The following is a 25111-nucleotide window of genomic DNA, read 5'->3' on the forward strand; positions in this document are numbered from 1 at the left end:
TATTTTGACTTAGATTTGCATTCTTTTCTTTCTATTTTTGTTTGCATTTCATTTCTATTTCTTTTGGGGGAAAAAAAGAAAAAAAAAAGTGTATTTGAAATGCACGTCCATTTCTAAACACTCTCTTCCTAATGAAAAACATTTTAATATTTTTTGCCAGTGCACAATCTTGAAATTGAAGGCAACTTATCCGCTCTGTCTCGAAGGGGAGGAGAGAAAGATTAAGAGTCATAAAGAAAAGTAGTAAAGACGTCATTCACTACGGCTGCTTTAAGCTCCCCTTTCCAGACTTCACTCTTCTTCCTTAATGTTATTTCATCTCAAGAGAAAAGTAGATACAACCTGTCTGGCTCCAGAAGACTCCTGGCTTCTGCATTTTTCTGCTCTCTCCTCAGCAAACCCTTACTCCTAGTGCAGTTGTGGGACACTGTAGCATCTCTCAGCTGCAGGTTCTCTTCCCCACCCTCCTGGCACCTGCCACAAGGTTTTTCTGTGCTGGTGTCCCCTGTTGCCACCTGTGAACATAACCCCACCAAAATATTGCCTTGCTTTGCAGATGGAAGAGGATTTCAGTGCATCCCTTGTAACACGTCAGGGCTGCCTTTTCCTGCCTTACATTGCCACAACAAGCTGGTGGGAAGGACCGGGGCTTTTCCTAGCTTTTCCTTTTTTCTTTTCATTTTCCTCCCATCAGCAGTACTGCCAGATCCCTTTTCCCTCCCTTATTCTTTCTGTCCAAATTGCCATGCTCCTGCTCTGGTGATGCCACATCTGGGTCTGCAGCACCCTCTTCCCTTGAAGGCTGAGCAGAGCCACGGCATTCCTCACTCCAGGAAGCAGCCTGAGGTTAACCTAAGTCTATTTTATTTTTAGCTGAGACTTTAACGGGCCGTGAATCCATGTCAGCAGGGAGCGAGGTCTCTTTAAAATCTGAGGGAAATCTTAAGGTGGAAGAGAAGCTGGTTGCTTGCATTTCCCTATGCTTCTGCCTCTGGACAGGGCTTCAGTTCACTCACCAGAGGATTGCTGTGCACCTCTGAACACAAGGCAGCAAGCTTTGTTGGTAGGGCTTTATGGATATCAGTCTGGCTTCTGGTCTTATCATCACATACAAACATCATAACTCCTTTCATCAGGGGTTTGAACTCTTCTGCTTGTTGGTTTGTTTGCTTTGCAGAAGCATCCTACCAGCAAAAGCCACAAATATTTTAGTATAAACATGCTCGTATCATTACATTTAATTTCTCTCCCCAAATGGAAATGTTCTTCTATCACTATTAAATACTTACCACTTTAAAGTTTACTAATTTAAAAGCATTAGAGATAAAGCAGTGCATTTACAAGTGGAAGGATGGAAATGGCTTCAGAGGAAATACAGTATTTCCTGTTATCATCATTTTCTGGTCATGCACACCATGCACTGAGGACATTCACCACCACTGCGACCATAAGGTCTCAGTCTTGGGCTTCTGTAGGCAAAAGCTGAGTGTCTTCTGTGACTTCTCTATTGATTTGAAAGATGAGTGGGATGAGTCTCGTACAGTATTTACTGGAGCATCTTTGCCCAGTGATACCCACACTTGCTGTGGTTATGCTATGGCCAGTGTAGGCTTCCCTTGCCCTACATCACTATCTGATGACACGTGAATCCTACCTTAAATGCACCCGTTTCTTCTGGCTGCCATATCAGGAATCCCTGAATGCCTGACTCAGATATTCCCATTGGAGACTGGGTCAGGTGAACCTCAGGGGAAACCAGCATCACGTTTCAGATAAACAAGGTCAGGCAGGTAGATACACAGACCTTGCCATCAGCGAGGCTGATGAGTATTAAAAGACTAGAAAGAGGGCAAGAAAACAAAAAGCTCATTTAATTAGCACGACAACCCCGATGGATATTAACACGGATCTGCAGAACTGGAGACCAAAGAATGTGATGTTTCAGATGACTCACACAGGAACATTGTGAGTCACCTATTTGTGGCTTTTCTTCAGCAGCAGCAGCAAACAGAAGTGATTAATCTGGTTTCTCACGACATAGCCTGTTTGCAAACTACACAGATGAGGCATAGAACACAGATAATTTAAATCAAATTAGGTAGAGGTTATAAACGTTGCTGATAACATAGTTGTTTTTTGTGATACGATAGTTGTTTTCTCAATGAGTTGTCTTCATATGTACATTCATCTGATCATTCACATTGTGTTGGGGAGGGTAAGCATTTTATTGCTTCTGGTGAAAGTTATGGAGAATAAGGTGGATAACTATCTTGAAAAATGAGGTCTTTGGCTTTCTGCTAAATTAATATTACTACTATTTAATTAGCAGTGACAAGTCCGAGGTTGGTGCACTTGCCCCAGCCTTCTTTACTTTTTGCTAATGAAAAATCAGCCTTTTAATAGAGCAGCTTCTAAAAACTCTGCTAAAGGTGTAATTACTGCATTGGCACCCTTAGCCTTTTCTTTCTGTACTTGGAGACGACACAATGCAGTGTTCCTTCTGTGTAGAGGCAGAGGTGGAACGACGAGATTTTGGCACAGAAGTTTAATGTCAGCTCAGAAACAATGGAAAGAAAAGCCACCCCAACTGACCAAATTTCTGTAATGATTGCTGTAAATAATCTTCCACCCATCTGCCTTCTCTGAGCAATGCAGCTGAAGGGGATCCAAAAGCAAACAGTAACACAGTGCCAGGTCTCATGGCAGCCTGGGTCTGGTCCTGTGCAGAAGTGACATCTGCCCAGTTTCCTGGTGTTCAGCTCTGGCTGCTCGACAGGGTTGTGGTTTTCATCCTTGTTCTGGACCAGTCTCAGGCCATGGGCACTGCTGTGCACCTGGTAGTTCTCAGTTTCACAGCCCCTGCACGCAGGGGATGCAGGCTGGATAACAAGGGCTGCTGTAGATACATGTCACCTTAAGAATTGCAACTTCGTTTTAGCCACAAATGAGTACAATTTACTTTGCAGTAAATCTACCATATATATTTACTAGACAAAGGATATCTTAAAAAAAAAAAAAAGGCAAAAACCCATTTTAAGCTTGTTTTGCATCAGTAATGCACTAAAAACTCCTTTTTCACTCCATATCCTGTTGGGTGATGTTTCTTCAACCAACTGGTAGCAAACTGTGATAGGAGCAGTGTTATGCACCTGCACCTTTTTACTTCAAATAACACTGCTACCACAGGACTCAGCCAGGAGGCCAATTTAGCATCCAATACAGATGATCAGTATTTTAAATTTACTTTCTATATCAATGTCAAAGGCAAAGCATTCTCCTCCCGATGTAGTTGACAATCCCCTGCTCATCCCCCCCTCTGGTTACAAAAGCTGAGAGCTCAATGCTGGTCTGTAGGAAGGTTAGAGCAAGGTGCTGCATCCCTGCAGTCAGGTGGCTCTGCAGGATATCTGGTTTGTTTCCCTTCCACCTCCTCAGCACTTGAAAATAATAGTAAAAATAGTTCAAGAATTGGCCTTATCTTTATAAAGAGTTCACTTTGTTCAGACTTGGCAAGTAGGAGGCATATGGAGATCTCTGATGCTTAATTTTAAATCTGTAGAAATATCTGTGTTGGAAAAGGACTACAAGTCCAGCCACCAATCTCACCTCCAGAGTCCCATCAACAGTGCCACATTCACACACATCCCAAATGCCTCCAGGGATGGGGAAAAAGATAGATATGGGGCAATCAAATAAAATCAATACACCAGGGGAAGAATCCCCTTCGGGCAGATGATAGACCTTGGAAAAGGACACATAGAGCACTAATCCTATAGGAAGGCAAATCTTGCTCTTGCATAAACTTCTACTGAGTCTGGCCACCTTTCAAGTCTCTGGCAATGCTTGAAGAATGTATGAGATTACAGCATATGATGAAGACAAGAAATCTCACCTTCCTGACGCTATTTTAGTTGCTCTTCACAGTTTGGCAGCTCTCCTTTTGTTCTGTAGCCATGTTCATGTCTCCTACATTAATCATACTGCTTCCAGGCCTGCACAGCACGGCTGGTGCTGGCATGCCCAGACCACCTCACAAGCCTGGCCCCCAGCAGGTTTCCGGGCATGTCTTTAGGCTGCTTCATTTCATAGAATCATAGAATTACCAAGGTTGGAAAAGACCTCCAAGATCACCCAGTCCAACCATCCACTACCACCAGTATTTCTCCCCATGTTTGTCTTGTTGTAGAACTGATGCAGGACACAGCTCTGATAGAAAATGTTAACTTTATTCTTCCCTGCTTTGGCTGTAGACCTGGAACACTGAGTAATTTTTCTTCCTGCTGCATCATTGTTCCTTAAATCTCCCATCCCCAAGCTGCATTTTGGCAACTAGAATATCTCGCTGCCATCTCTGCATCCCCAGGTCACATTCACAATCAACAACACCACTTCAGAACTTGTTTTCTCTGTACCATGACCTTGTTTAACATGTAGTGTCCTGATGCTGTTTCTGATAACAAAATAGAGCAACAATTATCCTCATCACCCCAGTCTGTAAAAGAAGCTGCTGATGCTTAACCTTTCCCAACACTCTGTCTCCAAAATCACCTTCTTCCAGCCTGGTGTCTATCACATTCACAGAATTGTGCAATCATAGAATATCCTAAATTAACAGAGCCACAGGAATGAGCATTATCATCTCAGCCAGTTTCTTGCTTCAGCTTGTTGGATCATAATACTTTACCTGCTGCCCCACTGACTCATTGCCATGTACATGGTATGCAGGCTTGTGCTAGCTGCATTTTTCCATCCAGATGCTTTCCTATAGAGACTGGTAGAAGATATGTGCCTATCTGGCCTGCAGGCTGCCTATGCCCAATGCCATCTCACATCTGCTCCTCACTAATTGCTTCTGCTTTATCACAGCAGACTCTTGGAGTTGCATTTGTGCACCTTCTAGTAAATCTGTGCTGGTTGCGTTCAGGGCTTCATCACTTCTCCTTTTCCCTTGGATTTATGTTTCTCTTCCTGTTTTCTGTGAGAGCAAGACCATACTTTGCTGGAGGAAGGACATAAAGGGCCTAGGGGCAGTACCCACAGAGACAAACTGGAAGAGAATTCAGTTTGTAAAAGGAAGCAGGAGGAATTGAGTGATGGAGCTGCCATTTGCAGAGGGGTAGAGTTCCACAGCACTTGATCTTTCCAAAACTCATAGCCATCCCTCAGAAAATGCCCTCCGTGCCTTTTTAACCAAGTATTAATGGTTTGGAAAGCACCTCTCTGTCCTGCTCATTCCCCATTGCACACAGATCATTTTGTTTTTCTGTACCCTTTAACAGCTGCAATTACTAGTAATGAATGGTAACATGGCTTAGAGTGCTTGAAAAGCTTACATGCTTTCACAGATAGAAAAAAGGAAAACGAAAAACAAACAAAACCCTAATGAAATTGCTCTTCAGAAGAGGCAGAAGAGTCAGTGTGAGCTGAAGCCAGACTAATTCCAACAGGAAACAACTGACATTTGCAGCTATGGCCACGTGTTCTTCTGAGGCCTTCAGATTAAGACACGCTCTCTGAAAGGAATGTTGTGGTAAACTATCTGCTGACCTCTTCCCTTGGGCACAGTGGCTTCTTCAGCACGACCTGACATGTCAGATATCTATCACATGCATCCACAGACTCATTCTCATCAGATCATTCAACTGGCGGCCATATACGGTGTCCATGTGGGATGGGAGCACATCAGATCACAGACAGGGGCAGAAGACGTGCAAGATCCTATGGAAGAGGAGATCAGCATGATTAGTTCACTTGAACAAAAGTGAGTGAAGTATAGGTGGAACAAAATGAGATGTAGTGGTTTGTGATGTCCTGGAAGTCATTGGCACTTCTGGCCTAAACAGTTTATGATTTGATATTAAGCATATATTGTTGGGTGACGTTAGTTGTGGGTGGTTACATGAAGATTTGCACTAGATGGAATTTCTTTTGCCTGAAGTACACACCTGCCCTACAACTGTGTGTGACTTGCCTTAACTTTCTTAAATTGGGTTAGCTTCTCTCTGCAAATTACTAAATTCTAGTGTAATTGATTTAAGGAAGGGTTAAATTGGGTTAAGTACATCTCCATTATGTGCTCTTAATGCTTTAATTAGGTCAATTTAAAATCAATTTAGAAAACTTGCCCCGGCTGGTTCAGCTATTATAGATGAGAATCTAGATACGGTGAAAGAGCAAAATAATTCATTGAGTCAACAATTCCTCATTTTTTTATGACATCAGATCTCTCTGGCCAAATTTATCATTTTGGTAAGCCCAGCTCTGCTGGAACATGCCTGTGTGCAGGGGGGAAACTTAGTGCTGGCACTGCTGCCCACAGAATTGATGGGTGCTCCATCCCTGGAGGCATTCAAGTCCAGACTGGATGGGGCCATGGGCAGCCTGATCTGCTGGGTGGCAACCACCAGGTATCCCTAGCTGGAAGGGACCTACAAGGATTATTGAGTCCGACTCCTGGCATAGAAGATAAAGCTTAAGGACTGAGGGGGATCAGCTGTCCCATCTCAGTATTGATTACAGTGATGGAATTTCTGACACAAGGTATAGGTAGGACTCAGCCTGTTGGGAAGGAGGTGAAGGTAACAAGGAGAAGCTAGGAGGACAACCAGGCAGAAACTCTGGGGTTCTTGCATTATGTCATCCAGCAATATCAGCCTGTACTGAAAAAAAAAAGAAAATTCTGAAACAACCTCAGTTTGCACCAGAATGAATTTTCACTCCACTGCTGGACTTTAAAACCCTTGGGTTCTTCTTCTCAGGAGCTTGCTGGCATTTGGCTGAGTGAGAGGAGATGCATCTCTCATGCCTATAATGCAAGGATTAGTTTCTTATCGAAGGAATTTGCTCTTGAGAGCTGCAAGTGTGTAATGATGCATTCTACATCCCTCTGGACTTCAACAGCCCTTTTTTTTGTGGTGGGGTGAGGGGCAGGCATGGCTTCTGCTTTGTACATCACAACATGGAGACTGCAGGTCCTTGTCACCATGGCAATGCAGACGAGCAGTATTATAAACTATAAAACCTTGTAGTCGTGTATCAAGGAAGTCAGTATTGCCCTGAACCAGATAAGCATGCCCACTACAAGCAATTATAATAAAACAAGCTGCTTAGAATATATCTGAATGGTGAGGAAAAGGAATGGGAATCCATTCATCCCACACCTGGAGGGGAATGAAGAGTCCATCCCTTGAGCATCAGACTCTCCACAGCTGCTGCCTGACCCAGACACTGCAACCTTTCTTGAAATCCTTCCTTTGGAAGCCAGCCTTGTTCCAGGGTTGAGGGCTGAAGCCATGCTGATAGAGGAAGCCAGCATTTCCCAGATCAAACTTTGCATCATTTTCCAGGCATGTGCTTCACTGGTGAAAGCAGGTACTCTGGAGAAGGCTTTTTTTCCTAATAGATAGTCAATAATTAATTTGCTTAACTCAGAATTGCGGTATTTTTGAATTCTCAGCCAAGTTAGCATTTGGAAACAAGTACTTCTTTGGGGTTTTTATCTCTCCTCTCTTGGTGGCTGCAGCAGCCCTCAGCCAAACTCCCTGTCTGCAGCATTTAAACCTCTCCATAAATCACACTTCGCATCACTGGGATGTGTCTTCTCTCTCTCCAGGCTCTTGGTTTTTAACCATTTGCAGCAATGCCAGAAGATCTGCAGCTCTGGTGTCTCAGAAGAAAGCCTTGTTCTGTCCATGTGCCTTTCTGGGTACAAACACAACTGCACGTGCAGGGCTGTGGGGACATGGGTCTGAATGCCTCCCCAAGTGCTTATTCACAGCCTCACAAAAGCTCGTGGCAAACACGGCCACTGCTCTCACTGCACACATTGTCAGCCTGCAGGGCACGCAGCCGTGCAGGCGCATCTCAAGCTGGTTGTTTGCAGGGATTGTTACCCTCATTCTGCAAAGAGATTGCTGCAGTTAACTTCTTCGCTCCTAGCTGGGCTAAGGTATATTTGTTTGTATTCAAATGCATAACTGCATGCACGCTTACAGCTGCACGGTTTGTTTAAAACTGGGTCAGTGGGTGCAATACTTCTCATTTAGTTACCAGGAAGACGATTTGCATGGAAGTATTTCCTGAAAGGATGAATTGATACATCACCTCCTCCCCTGTGGAAGAAGAAAACGTATATCCTGCCAAATCTTGCAGAGAGAACATGTTGGGAGGTAACCATTAGGAAACTGTTCACTATGAGGGCATGAGGCCCTGGCACAGAGAGCTGTGGGTGCCCCATCCCTGGAGGTGCTCAAGGCTGGGTTGGATGGGCCCTGGGCAGCCTGCTCTAATGGAAGGTGTCCCTGCCTGTGGCAGAGGGCTGGAACTTGGTGGTCTTTAAAATGCCTTCCAACCTCAGACATTCTGTGGTTCTACAATTCCTTCCATTCCTTCATCTGTATTTTTTCCATGTTCCTAGCTCTTTACTACTAAAAAAAAAAAAAAGGTGTTTACTTATTTTTAGTATTAATTATCTCAGATAACTTCAGCCTGATGCTGCCCAATACAATGACATTTTCTGAAAGTAACACACAGGGAGTTTGCTTTCGTTTCTGTGTCCAATGGTCTGAGTTCAGATATTCAATGTACAATCATAGCGGCAAGACACTTCCTCAAGTATTTTCAATCGTTCAAACCTCAGAGAGAAAACACCCATCACCACATGATATAAATCCACAATAGTTATCACTGCTGTGGCTTCTTGAGAGGAGGGAAATGATCACAGACAGAAAACCAAACAAAGACCTTGCAGTGCCAGATGCAGATCTAGAAAACTGCCATTCCTTTGTCACCCAAACATTTTGGTCTAGATGTGATTTCACACTGACAAACTGACGTGTCTCTGTGGTTTGATGAAGCCACACGGTTCAAACCTGCACCCAAATTCTCCGCTGTGTCATCAAAGAGGCAGGGCAAATACGTACGTGTTCACAATTCAACCCAGTGAATCCCAATTAGAAGATGAAAAAATCACAGATCTGGGGAAGACCACATCCCATGGATGCATGGGGAGAAGAATTAACATCTTGGCAATGGTGGAGCAGGTGGGATTTATTTCAGGAATTGCCCAGGCTGGTGCTGGGAAAGATTGTTTCTGGGTATCCCCTGTTCCATCAGCACCCATGTGCACTGCACACACATGCTTGCAGTTTGCATCCCACAGGGACTTTTTGCTATTGGGTTGGGATCCTGCACTGGAATCGCCAGCTGAAACTGAGTAAAAAAACCAGAGAATTCATCAAGGCCACATCTTGCAACGTGGCAGCAGCCCAGCTGTAAGCGATGGTACGTGTATGGATAGCTCTGGTCAGTCTGCCAGCAATCCACACCAGTGCCTGATGAAACCTAAAAATATTCCTCTGCTCCTTTCCCAAGAGGACTTGGTAGCTTCCTGGGTATTTTGTCTTTTGAAAGGTTTAGCGTAAGGAGTAATTGCCTGTAAAGCACTAATGAGACTAAGTGTAATTGATGTCTGGGAATTGGATTAAACCTCTTCAGTGCATCATCACACCTCTAACTCCTGGAAGGGGGATTATCTGGCAGATGGAAACCGCATTCAGATGGACTGCTGGCTTCCCAAACACACCATTCTTCCTGTCAGTCAGAACAGAGCAGGAGGGGAATGAAGTATGAGGGATGTTAAAGCATGGACTGCCGCAAACATGCCTGAGTTCTCCTCCACGCCATCAAGGTTTGCAGAAATAGCATCACACAACTTCAGGGCTTGTGTGCCTCAAATTAAATGGGAATTGCAAGCTGCCAAGAGGCAGGGGCAATGGTTTGGTGTGCTCCAGATTCTCCTTAGGTCCACCATGTCTGAACTGTGACAATTCCCAGTGGCCAGAAGGCAGGAAGAGAACCGGGAACCCTCACACTAAAAGCACAGATGGTGTTTACAGCTGGAGAAAGAGCTTCTGTGCTAGGAAATGTTCCCTCTTCCTTGGACCAGCACAGCAGAGGACTTGTGCAAGAAAAAGACAGAAATGCTTATAGCCTCGTCTGTCTTAATAGGACAATATAATAAGCACCGTTTGGACAGGCTCATCCCAGCCGTAATTCTTTTCTTGCCAAGCTGAGCAAAACAAAGGATGACTGTGGTTTGCAGGGTGCTAAAATGAGTGCTGACTCAAAAGTGCCAGCCAGCTCTTCGCAGGGCTCTCAGTTCAACCAGAACAGTGTGTTGTGTCTTTGGAGTGACCAGAACCGAGGCAGAGACGGACGCCACATGCAGTCAGGAAGCAGGCTCGTGAGCCCTTACATAGGAGCACCATCTTCTGCCAGCAAGTCTTAGAGCGTGCTGCAAAGCATTAAAGGATCATCTGCATCTCCCTCCCGTGCATGAGAAGGGATGTGATTTGTCTGAGATCACATGAGACATCTGTGTTTGAGCTGGGAACAGAGCCCAGGTCTTATGAGCGTTACAGACATTTGCTCTGAACACACAGCTTCTCCTTGCACTGCGTCTGGGCTGCTTGGAGCTGCTCCTGCTTCATTGCCTCGCAGCAGCCCATAGCAAAGCCAGAGTGGAACCGGAGGCGCTCTGCTCTCCAGCTAACCAGGAGCAGCTGCTGAACGCTGTAGTGAGAAAACAGCATTTCATTTGTAGTGACACTGCTGCTACTGAGCCAAAAAAAACCCCAAACACAAATGTGATGCAAATCACCACCCAGAAACAGCGGCTAAGAGTCACCATGGTGTCACCCAGCGCAGCCCTTTGTCATGTTTTCGGACTGCACACAGAGGTAACCACCCTTTGGCTGGCACACATCTGTCACTGCACACAGGCATACTTAAGAAGACATTTTCTTCCCCGGTGCATGGAAGGGTCAATTGCAGTGCATTTTTTTCTGACACGGTGGAAAAAAGCCTGGCAGTGAGAGAGTAACCTTCACCCCCCATTAGAGATACTAAAACCAGCTCTAATGGGAGTGCCAGGATATCGCTTCTCCTTTCCCCTCCTTTTTACTCCCAGTGTTTAACTCAGCAGATCCATCCATGTTTCTTGGCCTGTTGTCTCCAACAGCCACTGTAATACAGCATCTGACATCCTCCCACCTAAATTAATACCAGTCTCAATTACATGAGGTCTGATAACCCCATTTCTAAGAGCTCTGGGTGAGATCTTGCTAGGAAACCAGAGCCGCGCTACAGAGCTGATGCATTGGGGATGACAGACGTAGAATGTTTCAGTGTCTGAATGGGAGCTAGGAGAAAGACAGGCTCTTTAGGAGGGTCTGTTGTGATAAGACAAGGGGAAATGGTTTCTAACTAAAAAAAGGGGAGATTTAGACTGGATATAAGGAAAAAGTTCTTTACAGTAAGAGTATTGAGGCACTGCCACAGGTTGCCCAGAGAGGTGGTGGATGTCCCGTCCTTGGAGACACTCAAGGTCAGGCTGGATGGGGCTCTGAGCACCTGATGGAGCTGTAGGTGTCCCTGCTCATTGCAGGGGATTGCCAGATGGCCTTTACAGGTCCCTTCCAACACAACCAATTCTAAGATCTCTGTGGGTCCCTTCCAGCTGGGATATTCTGTGACTCCTATATGTGATACTCAAGTGTGAAAAATATCACAGTCCCCGTTGAGAAGGGTGAGCTCAGAGCCCATCCCTGCTGGTGCAAGATGAGACTGTGACTTCCTGAAACAATCCCTTCTGCAAATATCCTGCAATAACTGAAGTGGCTTTTGACTCTAGCAAGGGGATTTCTGACCCATTACTTCAAAAATGCTTTGTTATCAGTTTTCCAGGAGGGACAGAAGGGCAAGCTCTCTTTTTCAAAGTGACTCAAGCCCTGGGAGCGTACAGCCGTCACAAGTTTTCCTTATTTAATTGTATGCGGATGTTTTCCAGATGATTTATTAGGCAGTAAATAAACCCTCTCATATCCCCAGCACTCCTCCACAGACTGAAGCTGGATTTAGAAAATAATTCTAGGGAAAACAATTATATAAATATATATATCAAAGAGAACTGAGAATGTTGAAAAAGTGGCTGCTGTTTTTATTTCATTCCAGCACAAACCTTTTCATATGTAAGACCATTTCCAAAATGGTGAGGGTTTTTTTTTTAAGCACCTCCCCTGCGCTGAGGATCAAACGAAATCTTTTGGCTGACAGTAAACAAGATGCCTGGTGTTGTTGCATTGGGAACACTGATGTCTGGCTCTGGGGTTTGTTTGTGTTTGAGGGTTTTTTGTTGTTGTTGTTGTAGTGACCCAAAGAGCCCAAGTAAAGCTGACCCTTCAAAACAGCTGCATTCCTCTCATTTCAGCTTTCCCATCTATAAAGCCTGATTTTATGTAACGTGCAGGAGTCCAAATCCAACTGCATCCTCAGTTCCCCATGTGGAAGAAAGCTTTGCTTAGTAACGTTTTTCCCTGGAACAACTGCATTTCCATGCACTTTTTCCTAGCTGCACAGCTCAGCAAGGATTTCAGGGGAGATGATTTGGGTCAATGAGACCTCGAGGGTCAAGGGAGAAGCAGAGGGAAAGGCTCTGCCCCACGCTTTTAGCATGGCCTATTAAGTTCACAGGCAAGAGCTGGAGCTCTCCAGATCTCAGCCAGAGGCCTGGTTGCTGGTTTGGCATCAGAATGGATTTGGAGCATTCCCACGGGCATGAGGGCTCCCGGATGAATGAAGATGAGCAGCTCAGACAGCGAGCTCACATGCTTGCTGTACCCGAGGTAACTGAGCCAAAATAGAGCCTGGTGGGTGGAGAAGCAGAGGCATCAGCATCTTAAAACAGCTGCTTCAGCAACACTCTTCCAACCAGAGCCCTGGCCTGACCCCAAACCATGAGGCAAAACACGAGAGCTGCTGCATGAGCTTCGGTCCTGCATTCATCCCATGCCAAGCGATAGAGAAGAGCTCACCCAAAGGGTTACAGGACGATGACTTCAGCTGTCAGCTTTGCATTTGCTCACTGTCCCTATCCCCCGGGCAGGGCAACAGGAAGAGCCACAGCATTTCCTCTGGGAGCAGTGCAACAGCAAAGGAAGCACAGGGACCTGCACGGAATAAGAAGTATTTCTGAGCTCACACCCTGCTGGGTCCCATCAGCTCTTGGAAGAGCTGACAGCAGCCTGGGTGGGTCATTTCTCAAGGCAGAAGCTGTGAAATTATGTAGCAAAAGTCAGTTTACCCCCATCTGCTCTGACCTCAGTGGTTTGGACTTTCTCCCTGACACCTTTGAGCTAGGAGGAGATGAATGGGCACTCCTGGCTATCTACCCTCCCTTGGCACCAGATGCAGCACAAAGGTAAAAGGCAAGAGGAGAGCTCATGTCCAGTCCCACGCCTCCCACACTCAGCTTGGTACCAGCAGGAATTCAGATCCAGCTGCCTTCCCATCAAAATTCAGGTCTGCAGCTCTGTCCAAAATTAAATAGCCATGAAGTACAGCCATGTACAGCCCCATACAACTAACTTACACTCACAAGGCTGGTGGGGCCAGAGCACTTCTCTAAAATTCTTCATCTTCAAGGCTGGATGTGGCTCTGGGCAGCCTGGTCTGGTGGTTGGCGACTCTGCACATAGCAGGGAGGGTTGAAACCAGATGATCATTGTGGTCCTTTTCAGGCCATTCTATGATCTTCCAGAAACAAGGCAGGCACCCATGCAGAAGAAACACAGCATAACGGAAAGCAGAACCAGCCTGTGTTGGAGTGTTTTACAGAAACTTGATTCTTTCCAACACACCGCCCTGGGAGTTTTCTGCAGAGCTGTGCTGTCAGCACATGATTTGCTCTACTTGCCCTTTCAGTTTTAATGCCCCATTAATAATGCATCTCCGTATTTATTGCAGTTTGCATTAATGTTCCGCTGGTACTTCTTGATCACTCGTTACTCTCGCTGTAGCACCAGGCAGGTCTCCAGGACACAACCAAAAGCCCAGCGCAATGCAGCAGGGCCGGGGGGCAGTTCTATTCCCCCAGCAGGATAGCAGGATGCTCCCACAAAGACAGGAGCAGCCCTGAGTGCTCACTGGCTCTGCCATCAAATCTGAAGTTTTCCAGGGCAATTGGACAGTCTACTCTTGAGGGATCCAAGCCAGAAGACTGCAAAGCATCATTAACAAGCAGCTTGCTTAATCCTGGCTCTGGGACACTTGTAGTGACGGGTGCAGGAGCAGGATTTCGAGCTTGCTCTGCTGGCATGGCTCCTTTGTTCAGATACACATCCTGGCGGTTCCCGGAGGTCCAAAAGAAGATCCTACAATGGGTGCTGCTCCATCACTGCCCAGCCCCCACCAGGAGCAGCCTCGGGCCTCCAGGTGTCACCAAACCAGTACAACTCCACTCCAGTACAACTGGGAACAACACAGAAAGGCAAAGGTGGAGCAGCTGGGGTCTTCGGGGTTACAGCATCCATCCATAGCACAGGGCATCAGCAACCTTCTATTAACCCAAGAGACTTCAGACACTCATCCTTCACAGGAATGCTTTTAAACCCTGAAGAAAACCAACACAGCTGTAATCTTGTTTTGAAGTCAGATTTCTCTCCGTTGTTCTGGATGAGGCTGCACAAATGTTAGGAAAAAGTTCTCTCTGTCTTCCAAGAAAGCCCATGGGAGCATATGGCCACATTTTCCTTATCTTCCCCTGGGAACAGGGAGCTAGCTCATCCCTCGCTTATCTCTACAAACAGCAGCAGCAGAGAGCTTCAGAGCAGGAAGTCTTCAGTTTCCCTGTCCCACGCCAGGCCTCAGGCTGTTTGGGTGCTCAAGAGATGGAGTGAAGCCCCATGGGACACCACCCAGAGCCATAACCAACCCTCTGCATCCTCAGCAACTGCTCTCAGCATCAACCTCCTAGATACAACCACGCAGGATTCACCTCCACTTTCTCAGCTACATGCAATTACCTAAAAACCAAAAAGCCTCAGGAGTCTTAGAACCATAGAATGGTTTGGGCTGGACAGGACCTTAGGGTTCATCGTCTGATTCCAAGCCCCTTGCCAAGGGCAGAGGCACCTCCCACAAGGTCAGCAGAGGTCCTTAGGGTGAGGAACCATCATGCTACATATAAACATGCATCTCCATGGGGTATGACTCTTTATGTGTGTGGATAGTGATAAGACAAGGAGGAATGGTTTTAAACTGAGAAAGTGGAAGTTTAGGTTAGATATTAGGAGGAAGTTTTTCACACAGAGGGTGGTGAGGCACTGGAACAGGTTGCCCAAGGAGGCTGTGGATGCCCCATCCCTGGAGGCATTGAAGGCCAGGCTGGATGTGGCTCTGGGCAGCCTGGTCTGGTGGTTGGCGACCTGCACACAGCAGGGGGTTGGAAGTAGATGATCATTGTGGTCCTTTTCAACCCAGGCCATTCTATGATTCTATGATTCTACTCAGCATGCTATGTAAACTGCAAGGGAAAGGCCAACCTTGCCATGTTTAACACTGAAACCTTCAAAACACTTCTCACATCTCAGTTTTATGAGCGATGTTAACAAGTTCTCCAGCTTGACCTCATCGCAAAGAGAGGTTTTGCTTTGGATTGCTCTGCCTGCAGCCAGCTGGAGCAGCTGGAGCCAAGAGCACGGCCCCATCACCACAATCTGACCTTGTGTGAAGTGTCCCTGAGGTGTCACAAGTCTGTGTACTTGCCAAAATCCTCAGCAGATGAGCTAAGGATTAGCTTCCAAATTCCAGTATTTACTGGCAAGCTTCAAGTGGTCTGTCCAGAAAGCTTCTGAATGATTAAAGACCTTTTACTAACAAACTGTGCATGTCAGTAACCAAGCAGTGGCAACAACACGAGCACAACAACATGTGAACCAAGATCTGGTCAGTTTTTTGCTACTTGTCTTCTAACATTCAACCTCACTTTTGAGATGAAAAAAGCATTGATTGCTATTTGTATCCATTTTTGTTGCCTGATGGGGGATTTTTTTAATGGTTTATTGCCAAGACTAAACCTTTGATGATTACTTAGTAAGCATAAACGTAGTTCACTTCCCAATTATACAAATAAATTCCAATTGTACAAATAAAAGTAACTGATTTGCCATTTCCAGCACAATGGTAATTTGTTATCCATATCTTCCGGTAACAAATCTGAAACAGTGGGTTGGTACACAACAAAGATGCACCACCAAAGCAAGCATGACCAGATGTCCAAGAGTTCTGAGCACTGCTGCCTTCCTTTCTGGCTCTGTTACTGGAAGTTCCTTCTACTACAGCTTTAAGTATTTTACATTTATTGCAGCCTCCTCCCCCAGCTGTCCTACTTGCATATACTAACCAACCCAATCCTGGAGGGAACTTTCTGTCAAGCCTCAAACCTTCAGCATTTCAGAGACATCATACAGCATTATTCATGAACAGAACACCTGCTGAAAAAGCAATTTTGGAAGCTACTTTTTCTTCTCTCCTTGGTTTTTCACAGCATTAAGGCACCTCAGCACCGTACTGTGCAGCACATAATTAAAAGAATGGATGGTTCTGAGGGAAGAAGAGATCAGCTAATGGCAGAGCTGCATGATTTCCACAGATTGAAATGCAACATATATGGAAAAACTATAGGAATTGCCACAAGGTTTGACTGTTCAGTACGAGTTTTGCATTATTTTTGATGACTGTCAAAATTACATCGTCAAAGACACTGGAAGAAAGATGTGTAAATAGTGTGCATTCAGCTGATCCTGTGGAAAACAGTCACTGATGGCACTGAGAACTCTTCGTGTATCTGAAGTAGTGAAGAAACGCATATTGATTGAGCTTGATCTGCCACCAGAGAGAACTAAGAGAGAAGTAACTTAAAAAATAATAATTACACCAGATTCTGATTCAGAATAGTAAGACATCTGGGGAGGGAGAAGGTTGTTATGAATTCTTGTTATTTAAGTATTTACAATGCTCAATTCTCATTGCAAAAGCTCCAGCACAGCTTTCTAGCCATTCTCCTGGCTTTCGGTCATGGTTTCCTCTATGATAATCACACTTACTGCTAACAGTTTGGGGCCCATAAAACTGTCCCCATACTTTACCATGGCTGAGTTGGAGGGCAGGAAGATCACATCCTCAAAAAGAGCTGTATATAACTGTTGCACGGAGCAAGACCAAGTCAGTCATTCAAGGTCCAGCTGCACAAGAGCTGCCCGTCACACGGACAGAAACAGAAGTCCTGTAGGACTTTTCTTCTACCTCTCCTCTTCTCCATGCACATGAATTTTAAGCAAATTGGAACTCCTCTTTGAAGAAAGTGCAGCTGAATCCCTAGGCAGCATGCTCACACTAAGGATTAACAGCAATTGCTACTTCAGCTGCCCTCATGCTATAGAGCATGAAGAATCGCAGTGTAAACTAACCCCATTCATAAGCCAAACACATACACTTCTCCACTTCCACAGACAGCTGTGGCCCTGCCATACTCACTCCCTCTCCCTTCTGTCCATGGACAGGAACAACCACCTCCTTTGGTTTTCTAAGCAGATACGACTTAGAATCTAAACTATAATTCTAGTAGCTTACCTACAGCCTCACTTACTACAGTGCAGATGAGAATCATTTTTCCAATGCTGGCCTGCTGTCTAAATTTTAAAGACAACTTGAAACGGAAAGGGAAGTTTGGTTCATATGGCCACAGCCAGAGCAGGATTTTCCAAAGGCTCTGTTTAAAGACCCACCAGCATCAGACAGCTTGCTAGCATGCCTCCCTGCCTGCTCAACTCACCACTGCTTCCTGCAAAGCTGATTCTGCAGGGACCAAGAGACACACAACTGTGTGCTGTTCGCTGAAGGACAACAAGCAATACTTACAGATCCTTCTCTGCAAGCAGTCTGTAACAGTACAGACTGCAATCTGAAATTAAGACTCATTACCCCATTTGCTCTTTCCCATCTAACCATTTACAAAGCTCTGTCCAACTAATTATATCCTGGCTGTTCACAGAAGGACATGTTTATGAAAAATGCATGGCAGGTGTTAAGATTGGAAAGGAAATCCTTTATAAAAAATATCTGCAGAGTGAAACTAGAGAGCTGCTGGTATAATGCATTTGTTAAGCTTCAACAAAATTTGCAGTGCATTTGACACACAGTTTTAAAGGGTCTGATGCATGGAGATAATCCACAAAGACTCTTTCTCAAGCGTAAACCAGTGTTTCCCAGTGTCTGATCTAATCCCTTCAGTGCAGCTCTGCTGCAAGCAGGAGCTCCCCAGCTGGCTTAAGGGCACCACAGAGCAGGGCAGAGGGTTGAAATCAGGCAGAAAATGTGCCTATACAGTAGTGAGCAAACACTGAGAATGGTAACAACTTACATGCATCTCATTCTGATTAAAAATGTATCAAAAAAAGTCTGATTCACAAAGAGATTGTCTGTTTAACAGCCAGCAGTGTGATGGCTGTTGAGAGCATGACAGAATTTCCTCAGTAATACAGTCACATAACAGGGTGTTCCTAACACTTCTCTGCCCCATCCTTTATTAATTACTCTTTTTGATACAAAATATAAAGCAGAAATAGTTTAAAAACCTCTATTAATAACTTTTCTGGGACTGTTTTGTACAGCAGCTCATGCTGCCACTTATGAACAAAAAACCTTTATCAGGTATCAGGTTTCTCACTGTGTCAGGAACTGTTTCACATGCAGACAGTGGAAGATGCCTAGAGAATTTTCAGTATTCACATCTTTGGCTGATGAAAGATTGTACTAACAGTGCAACAACCATGTGGCAACTGCCACTACCCACCCAGCATTCTGCCCTGCAAGATTCAGGCCCCGTAAACAGATTCTACTTTGATTTCTGTCTTTGTGAGACCCAGATGGTCTCCTCCATTTTATTTCTTTCTATGTAAAAAATAATAATAAAAAAAAATAGAACAGTGAGTAAATGGTTCTTTGGAAACATTTCTTTTGCTCCTATAGGTGCAAACAGTCTCATTAAAGAAATTAGGCTCATCAGGTATCCAAGTTAATACATCTGCTGGCACAGGAAAGATGACCAGAGACACAGCACATGTGTGCTCATTACAGATACTGGAGGCACAGCTGTAGAGCATATACATACAAATACTTCTTATGATGAACATATCAGAATCCTTACATTACAGGCAAAACACTATGTAAGGGGTTGCTTGAGGTCAAACAAACCAGTCCCTCCTTTAACAACTTTTCCAAGCACCAGGCATGCAGAAGGGGATCTCAGTTCATCATAGGCACCTACAACAGAGTTAGAAGTCAGGTTAGTATGTTCCCAAAGGCTTCTCCAACATCAGTGCTGAAAGAAAGCATTCTGTTTTACATGCAACAACTTGGTCTGGCTCAGACCCCCAGCTTCAGAAAGGCATTGCCACCTACTGTTGAGACTGACTTTATATTCCTACAGTGGAACTTGAAAGCTCTTCCCACTTTTCCTATAACAGCTATTTGCTCTTTTGAGTCTTCATGTGCAAGTAGAGAACAGGGCCACACATTTCCCAATTCTCCCCCACTCAGTATGAAAAGATAACACATTCTGAATTCCAAGAGCACACAGATCTGACCTTCCACTCAACACATTTTGCTGATTAAATTAATTGCTAAAAAAAAAAAAAAATGCACCAGTGAGACAAAACCAAAAAGATTTTGCTTTCATTCCTGCTTTTCTCCTATGGAGTCTTTTTTCTTTGTTAGAGTGAATCCTTTTGATGTGGATTTTAAATCCTTCTGGCAAGATTCGAAGAGAACTTTTGACTGGAGAGCAACATTCCTTAAATTCCTTTGATTTTGTGGTTGCTCACTGTAGCGAGATACTGTCATAGAAATTTGGAAACTCTCCACTTGACAAGTCAGGCTGAGGGTGTTTTGCTTTCACTGTTTTTATAAGCAACCAGACTGGTTTTCATTCATCCTAAATATCAGTAAGCTGGATATACGTGTGTGTGTGTGTGTGTGTGTATATATATATATATATATATATATAAAATAATTAAAGCATGCTGTAAGATTGGAAGTAAAACTGTTAAAGCTTTGATAAGTTGGTGTTTACTTATTCCACTAAGCAAAAGGAACTGAACTTTCTACTAAACAGAGGATGGTGGGGAAGGTGCTGCATCATAACAATTTATGGCACGTGCTGCTCTGATCTCAGCTTCAGCTGTACAAGTAAATAGCTGCTCCTAAATGTGTGTCAACTGAAGAAAGAGAGAGAGAGGGGAAAAAAAAGGTTCTTTGTTAGGTCAAAGTCAGAACCATCCTGTTTGCTCACGTGATGTTAACAAAGAGTTATTCTTTGAGCAAACAGCCAAAAGGATCCCACTTCTGATGCAGATGTGCTCTCTCCACACCAAATCTTCCTGACCAACAGCCCATTGGGTCACACCTGCACTCCGACAGCATTTCCCTGCTGTGCTAGCTGTCCCCTGTGCTTCTTTCTATCCTTTCTCATTGATTCAGGCCATACATGGGCACAGTGTCTGTTTCAATGTACAGTCAAGTTGTCACTTGCATTAAAACAAATTAGATCCAGACTGTTGTAATCCACATTAGGATTTTGGTTTCCATTTGGTTTCCATCTTAGTGAAGTAAATACATCCCTGCCTGTAGTCAGCTTGACTTTCCTACAAATTCACCATGCCCTTCTGTTAGCATGCACTTCATGTCTTTATTTGCAGAGGTGTCCAAGGCCAGACTGGATGGGGCCCTGGGCAGCCTGGTCCAGTGTTAAATGTGAAGGTTGGTGGCCTTGCATGTGGCAGGGGTGTTGGAGATTCATGATCCTTGAGGTCCCTTGCAACCCGGGCCATTCTCTGATTCTGTGGCAAAAATTTTATTTATTTATATGCCAACATGTGACATAATGTATAGTTGCTTCCTCTGGGTACAAGAAGCATCCTCCTTTATTCATTTTTACCCTGAATTTACATTTTTTCTGATGTTCAGATGAATTACAAGTTAATTGTAACTATACTATTCAGTAAAATCCTCATTATTTTCCCAGACAGGGTGCAAAACAGCACTAAGAGACAGAAGTTCAGTGGCAGAAGTCTCTCTCTCTGACACTAGTGCCATGCTGTTGAAGACACTAGATAAAGAGGCCACGATGACAGCTTTTCCCTTTTGCATTAGGTAATGCAGGTGGCACAGGAGCATTCAAGGAGGAGCAATCAAACTAGCAAGTGATAAAAACTAAGAGTACTTTCAAAAGGGAGATGTAATTAGTATCCAAAACATGATACCAGACTGTCCAGTGACAGACTTAAAGTGTCATGTGTTTTGGATAGGACTACTGCATATAGAGGGCATCTGCCACTTCAAATGCCCTCAATGATCCATGCAGAGATATGGTTAGGCAGATGAGGCTAAAAGTTCTGCACAACTTCCAGAGCAGCACAGAGGCCACTGAAGGGTACACAGGTCTTCTCAAATGGCAGCAGAAACCCATCATTAAGCAAATTAATCTGACCCTTTGTCTGTGTTTGAGGAAAACGAACATCAAAGAACCAAAAGAAAGTAGTTCTAAAAGCAGAAGAAAAGAGCAACAGAATCAAAGTAACAACCAAGACGACTGTTCTTACAGTGAAGTTCTGAATGGCAAGGAGAAAATGCAGGAGTTACAATAGGGACATGAAAACCAAGCAGAGATGACAATGCTAATGGTGTAAGTGAAGACAGAAAAAGGCAGATTTAAAGGTCTGTTATAAGGCCTCATTAGAACAAATCTTAATGATCTTAAGGTTTGTTATTAAAAAGCCTACCTAATTCTTAAAGACAGGAATCACAGACCCCACAAACTACATGTGGGATCTGACTTCATTTAAGCTGGCAGAATTTTATTAAAAATGTCTGGAACGTTTGGACTTAATTAAACTTTTAGCCTCTGGCATTCTTTTCTAATGCAATTACGCATTACTCAAAATAGAGGAAAGCTCCAATGCAAACAAAGCACACATGAAATCCTGCAGCAAGACAGTTCAAACTAAGCCATTTACCCATCATCGTTGCTTCCTTCAGGAATTTGTAACTGGTTTCAAATGTCATCTGTTGCAGAGGGGAGGAACTGGACTGGATTCCAAAGCGATTCATGGGTTTATAAACTCCTTCAAAACACATGTAGTCTGCCACAAGCGAGAGGTGCCGAGGGTCTACCACAATGCCTAAGAACACAGGAAAGAGCAATCAGAGCACTCAAAGTTTTCTTACTAAAGAAAGAAATCTGATCTAAATTAAACCTCTGAGCCTACTCAATGTGGAAAATACATCTTTATTCACATTCTTCTGGCTGTTGCACTTCTTTGTATGCAGCTGGCATAGCTGCTCCCCTGACGCATCCAAGATGGGCATTCCTCACCATAATATAAACCAGGAAACTAGAACATCAAGAGTGCTGTAAAACAACAGTGAGATCTCCATCATCTTTGCCTACATGCACCCATTTACTAGTGATGGGACAGATCTCTGTGCCCTCACCCCATGGCCTATATTAGCCAGGCAATGGAGGCAGAAAGATTCTGATATTTTCTGTGTATCATGTTAGGCATCCATAGAAAACCTTACTTAGGCTCAAATAAAACAGCAATTACTTGATGGGAAATCATTAAGTGCTCTGCTAACACCTACCTAGGAGAACTTAACAACTGGAAGGCTTTCTGGATTGCCAGCTGGTAAATCTGTTTTTACAAAACCAGTTGCTAAAATTCCCACTGTATACAGACATAGAATGGAATCATAGGATGGCTAGGTTTGGAAGGGGTCTCAAAGATCAGTTAGTTCCAACCCTCCTGCCACAGGCAAGGTTGCCAAGCCCTAAACCATTCACTAGAGCAGGCTGCCCATCAAGCATCTTCCCCAAGCTAGCTATCTGGATTCTCTCAGCAGTGCAAAGGAAAGAACCTTCAGTCAAGGCAGCACAGCTATTTTAGGAAGATACAAACTGAACTATAAAGGGAGCCTGAACTCTTATCATTAAAGAGCTAAAGTGAGGCAAGATTAAATCCAATTCTCAGGGCCACTCTGCACGTAGTTAATGTTCCTCAGATGTTAATAATTAATTCCTGTGGACTTTCCAACTTGCAAAATTCATACAGTATAAAAGAAAAATCTGACACATGGATAAATATAACCTTGTCTAGTGATTTTTCTACTAGGATTAAACAGAAGTTAACCAACAAATTCTTCCCAGAATACAGTACAGTGACCAAAATTATGACAACATGATTTAAAATATGATTTTTAATTATGCTAAGACATAAAAACAGCCACTTTGCTCACAGTTACCATCTTAATGATAATAAAGACCATCTTCAATGATAGAAAGAAATCCTACCATAGACAGCAAATACATCTTTTATTTCCTTTATAAGGACCCTCAGGGCAGACTCAATACCATAATTCTTAGCCATGGCATGAATATCATTGGAATAAAGTCTGTTCAGGTCCAAAATCTGAAAGCAAAAAAGCACAGATATAAATTAGGACAACAGTAGCTTTATTTTTCCAAATAACTTCAGCTAAGCTCAGTAAGCTAAAATAACTTTCTTCCCCCCCTTTCACCTTCCATTAAGTGAACACCAACAGCTGCACAACAGCAAGGCAGTACCTCACAGCTAATTACAGATACAGGTGACTCTAGAGATTTGTTTAATCTTTATACAGTAATATCAGAATCAAAATTCAGAAGAGATGAAAAAAAAAAAAAAAAGAGCCTAATTTAGAAAACAAACGAACCAACCATTTCCAGCAGCAGGACATGGTAAAGTCTTGCAAGCAATGTCTCAGCCAGCCAGAACAAAAGCAGTAGAAAAGATGTAGCATAAAACAATCCTCTATTTGTAGAATTATGGGCTAGATGGCATAACAGAACAATTCATCTCCAAGTACTGCAATTCATTTAAATGGAAGAACTCCCTCAAGTAACATTTATAAAGACAGTTACAAGCACAGTGTGGAATTATCTGTCATTAGATCCTGGGCTGCTGCACAAAAAAACGATTTATAATCAACCCTTGAGGAAAGACTCTGATGAGCTCTGAACACATCTGGGAAAAAAAAAAGCAGAAAAAAGAGAGCTTAAGAGCTGAGGAGACTATACACCAACCCTGCTAAGCTTAAATGGCACCCATCATCCACCACCTCTCCCTAGAACACAAAGGACCATTCAAGTTCAGGATTACGCACAGATTACATACATCAGCATATCTGAACATCTCTGCAAGATTTATCCCTTCAGTCTGCAGAATGAGTTCTTTCTCTCCTTTCTCATTGGTACTTTCATTCAACAGGCATCGCGTGATCCCCTTCACTTCATGTATGACTGTGTTTCGTGTGAGAGAAAGAAGCAAAGAGGAGATATCAAAGTACACCTTCATCAATGGAAGCGTCAATGAAACCTAAAAAGAAAAAAAACAACACAGTGTTTATGCTCAACAACCAGCCTGCTTCCTTTTCAGGCAAAAAGCAGCCAAGTGGGATTATCCAAATTGCATGTTTGGGAACAAAAATGTCTAACTTGAATTACAGCTGAGCAACGCCAACACAAATGCTGCATCCCAGCCATTTATTCACGTTGCTTTAAAGCCCTCACAGCTTATACTAATTTCTTTTCTTTTTTTTTTTTTTTTTGAAGATGGCTAGACTTTTTCCCTTCCATCTTCCACTATGCAGGAGGACTGTGCAAGTTTCTCAGTGCCTGCAACTTGTTTGATTTTGTTGCATCTTCTTATAGTTTCACAGCACTGGGATGGCTGATGAGTCACAGCTGAGGTCAAAGACAGACTGTTGCTGGATGGCTTTTTGGGAGGAAGGATATAGGAGCAGAACTGAGAGAGGCAGCCAGTATAAAAATAACTGGTTAGATAAGAAACAGGAAGTTTTATTTCTAGAAGTGTTGAAAGAGTTTTAAAAATAAGGAGAGGAAGATGTTTCTGGATATATGAAATTCACGCTCCTGCTAGATTTTTCCAGCTGCCACTGTTGCATTTGATCACGAATTCCTGTCCCTTCTTACTATTGTATCACAAAGTTACAGAACTCCAGCTTTATTTATTCTAGAGTCCTCTATGGATAAATGTGCTTTCCAATGAAACTCCCTTCCTGCCTTGTAGACACATCCTCATTCTTTCAGCAGTCCAGCCAATTTTTTTCCCCCCACCAGGATTAAAACAACATAAACTCATCAGTTGTCATTAAAAGA

General features: G+C 43.8%; 1 protein-coding gene and 1 long non-coding RNA gene across 2 annotated transcripts in view; both read right to left on the minus strand.

Annotated features, from left to right (window-relative positions):
* Positions 1 to 165: 165 nt before the first annotated feature.
* Positions 166 to 2197, minus strand: LOC149918306 (uncharacterized). Its single transcript, XR_016466536.1, has 3 exons — positions 1655 to 2197; positions 1017 to 1184; positions 166 to 515 (listed from the first exon to the last, which is right to left on the minus strand). It is a non-coding gene; the product is annotated as an uncharacterized LOC149918306 (long non-coding RNA).
* Positions 2198 to 18836: 16639 nt separating this feature from the next.
* Positions 18837 to 25111, minus strand: part of POLR1A (RNA polymerase I subunit A) — a 30086-nt gene continuing 23811 nt past the window's right edge. Inside the window, exons 31-34 of the mRNA XM_031588220.2 lie at positions 24108 to 24308; positions 23246 to 23363; positions 21912 to 22076; positions 18837 to 19161 (exon numbers count right to left, since the gene is read on the minus strand). Coding sequence (XP_031444080.2) covers positions 19061 to 19161; positions 21912 to 22076; positions 23246 to 23363; positions 24108 to 24308 — 585 coding nt within the window. The 3' untranslated portion in view covers positions 18837 to 19060. The remainder of the gene's footprint in view (positions 19162 to 21911; positions 22077 to 23245; positions 23364 to 24107; positions 24309 to 25111) is intronic.

Source organism: Phasianus colchicus, chromosome 4, assembly GCF_987193195.1.
Source record: "Phasianus colchicus chromosome 4, bPhaCol1.hap1.1, whole genome shotgun sequence".
NCBI classification, from domain to species: Eukaryota; Metazoa; Chordata; class Aves; order Galliformes; family Phasianidae; genus Phasianus; species Phasianus colchicus.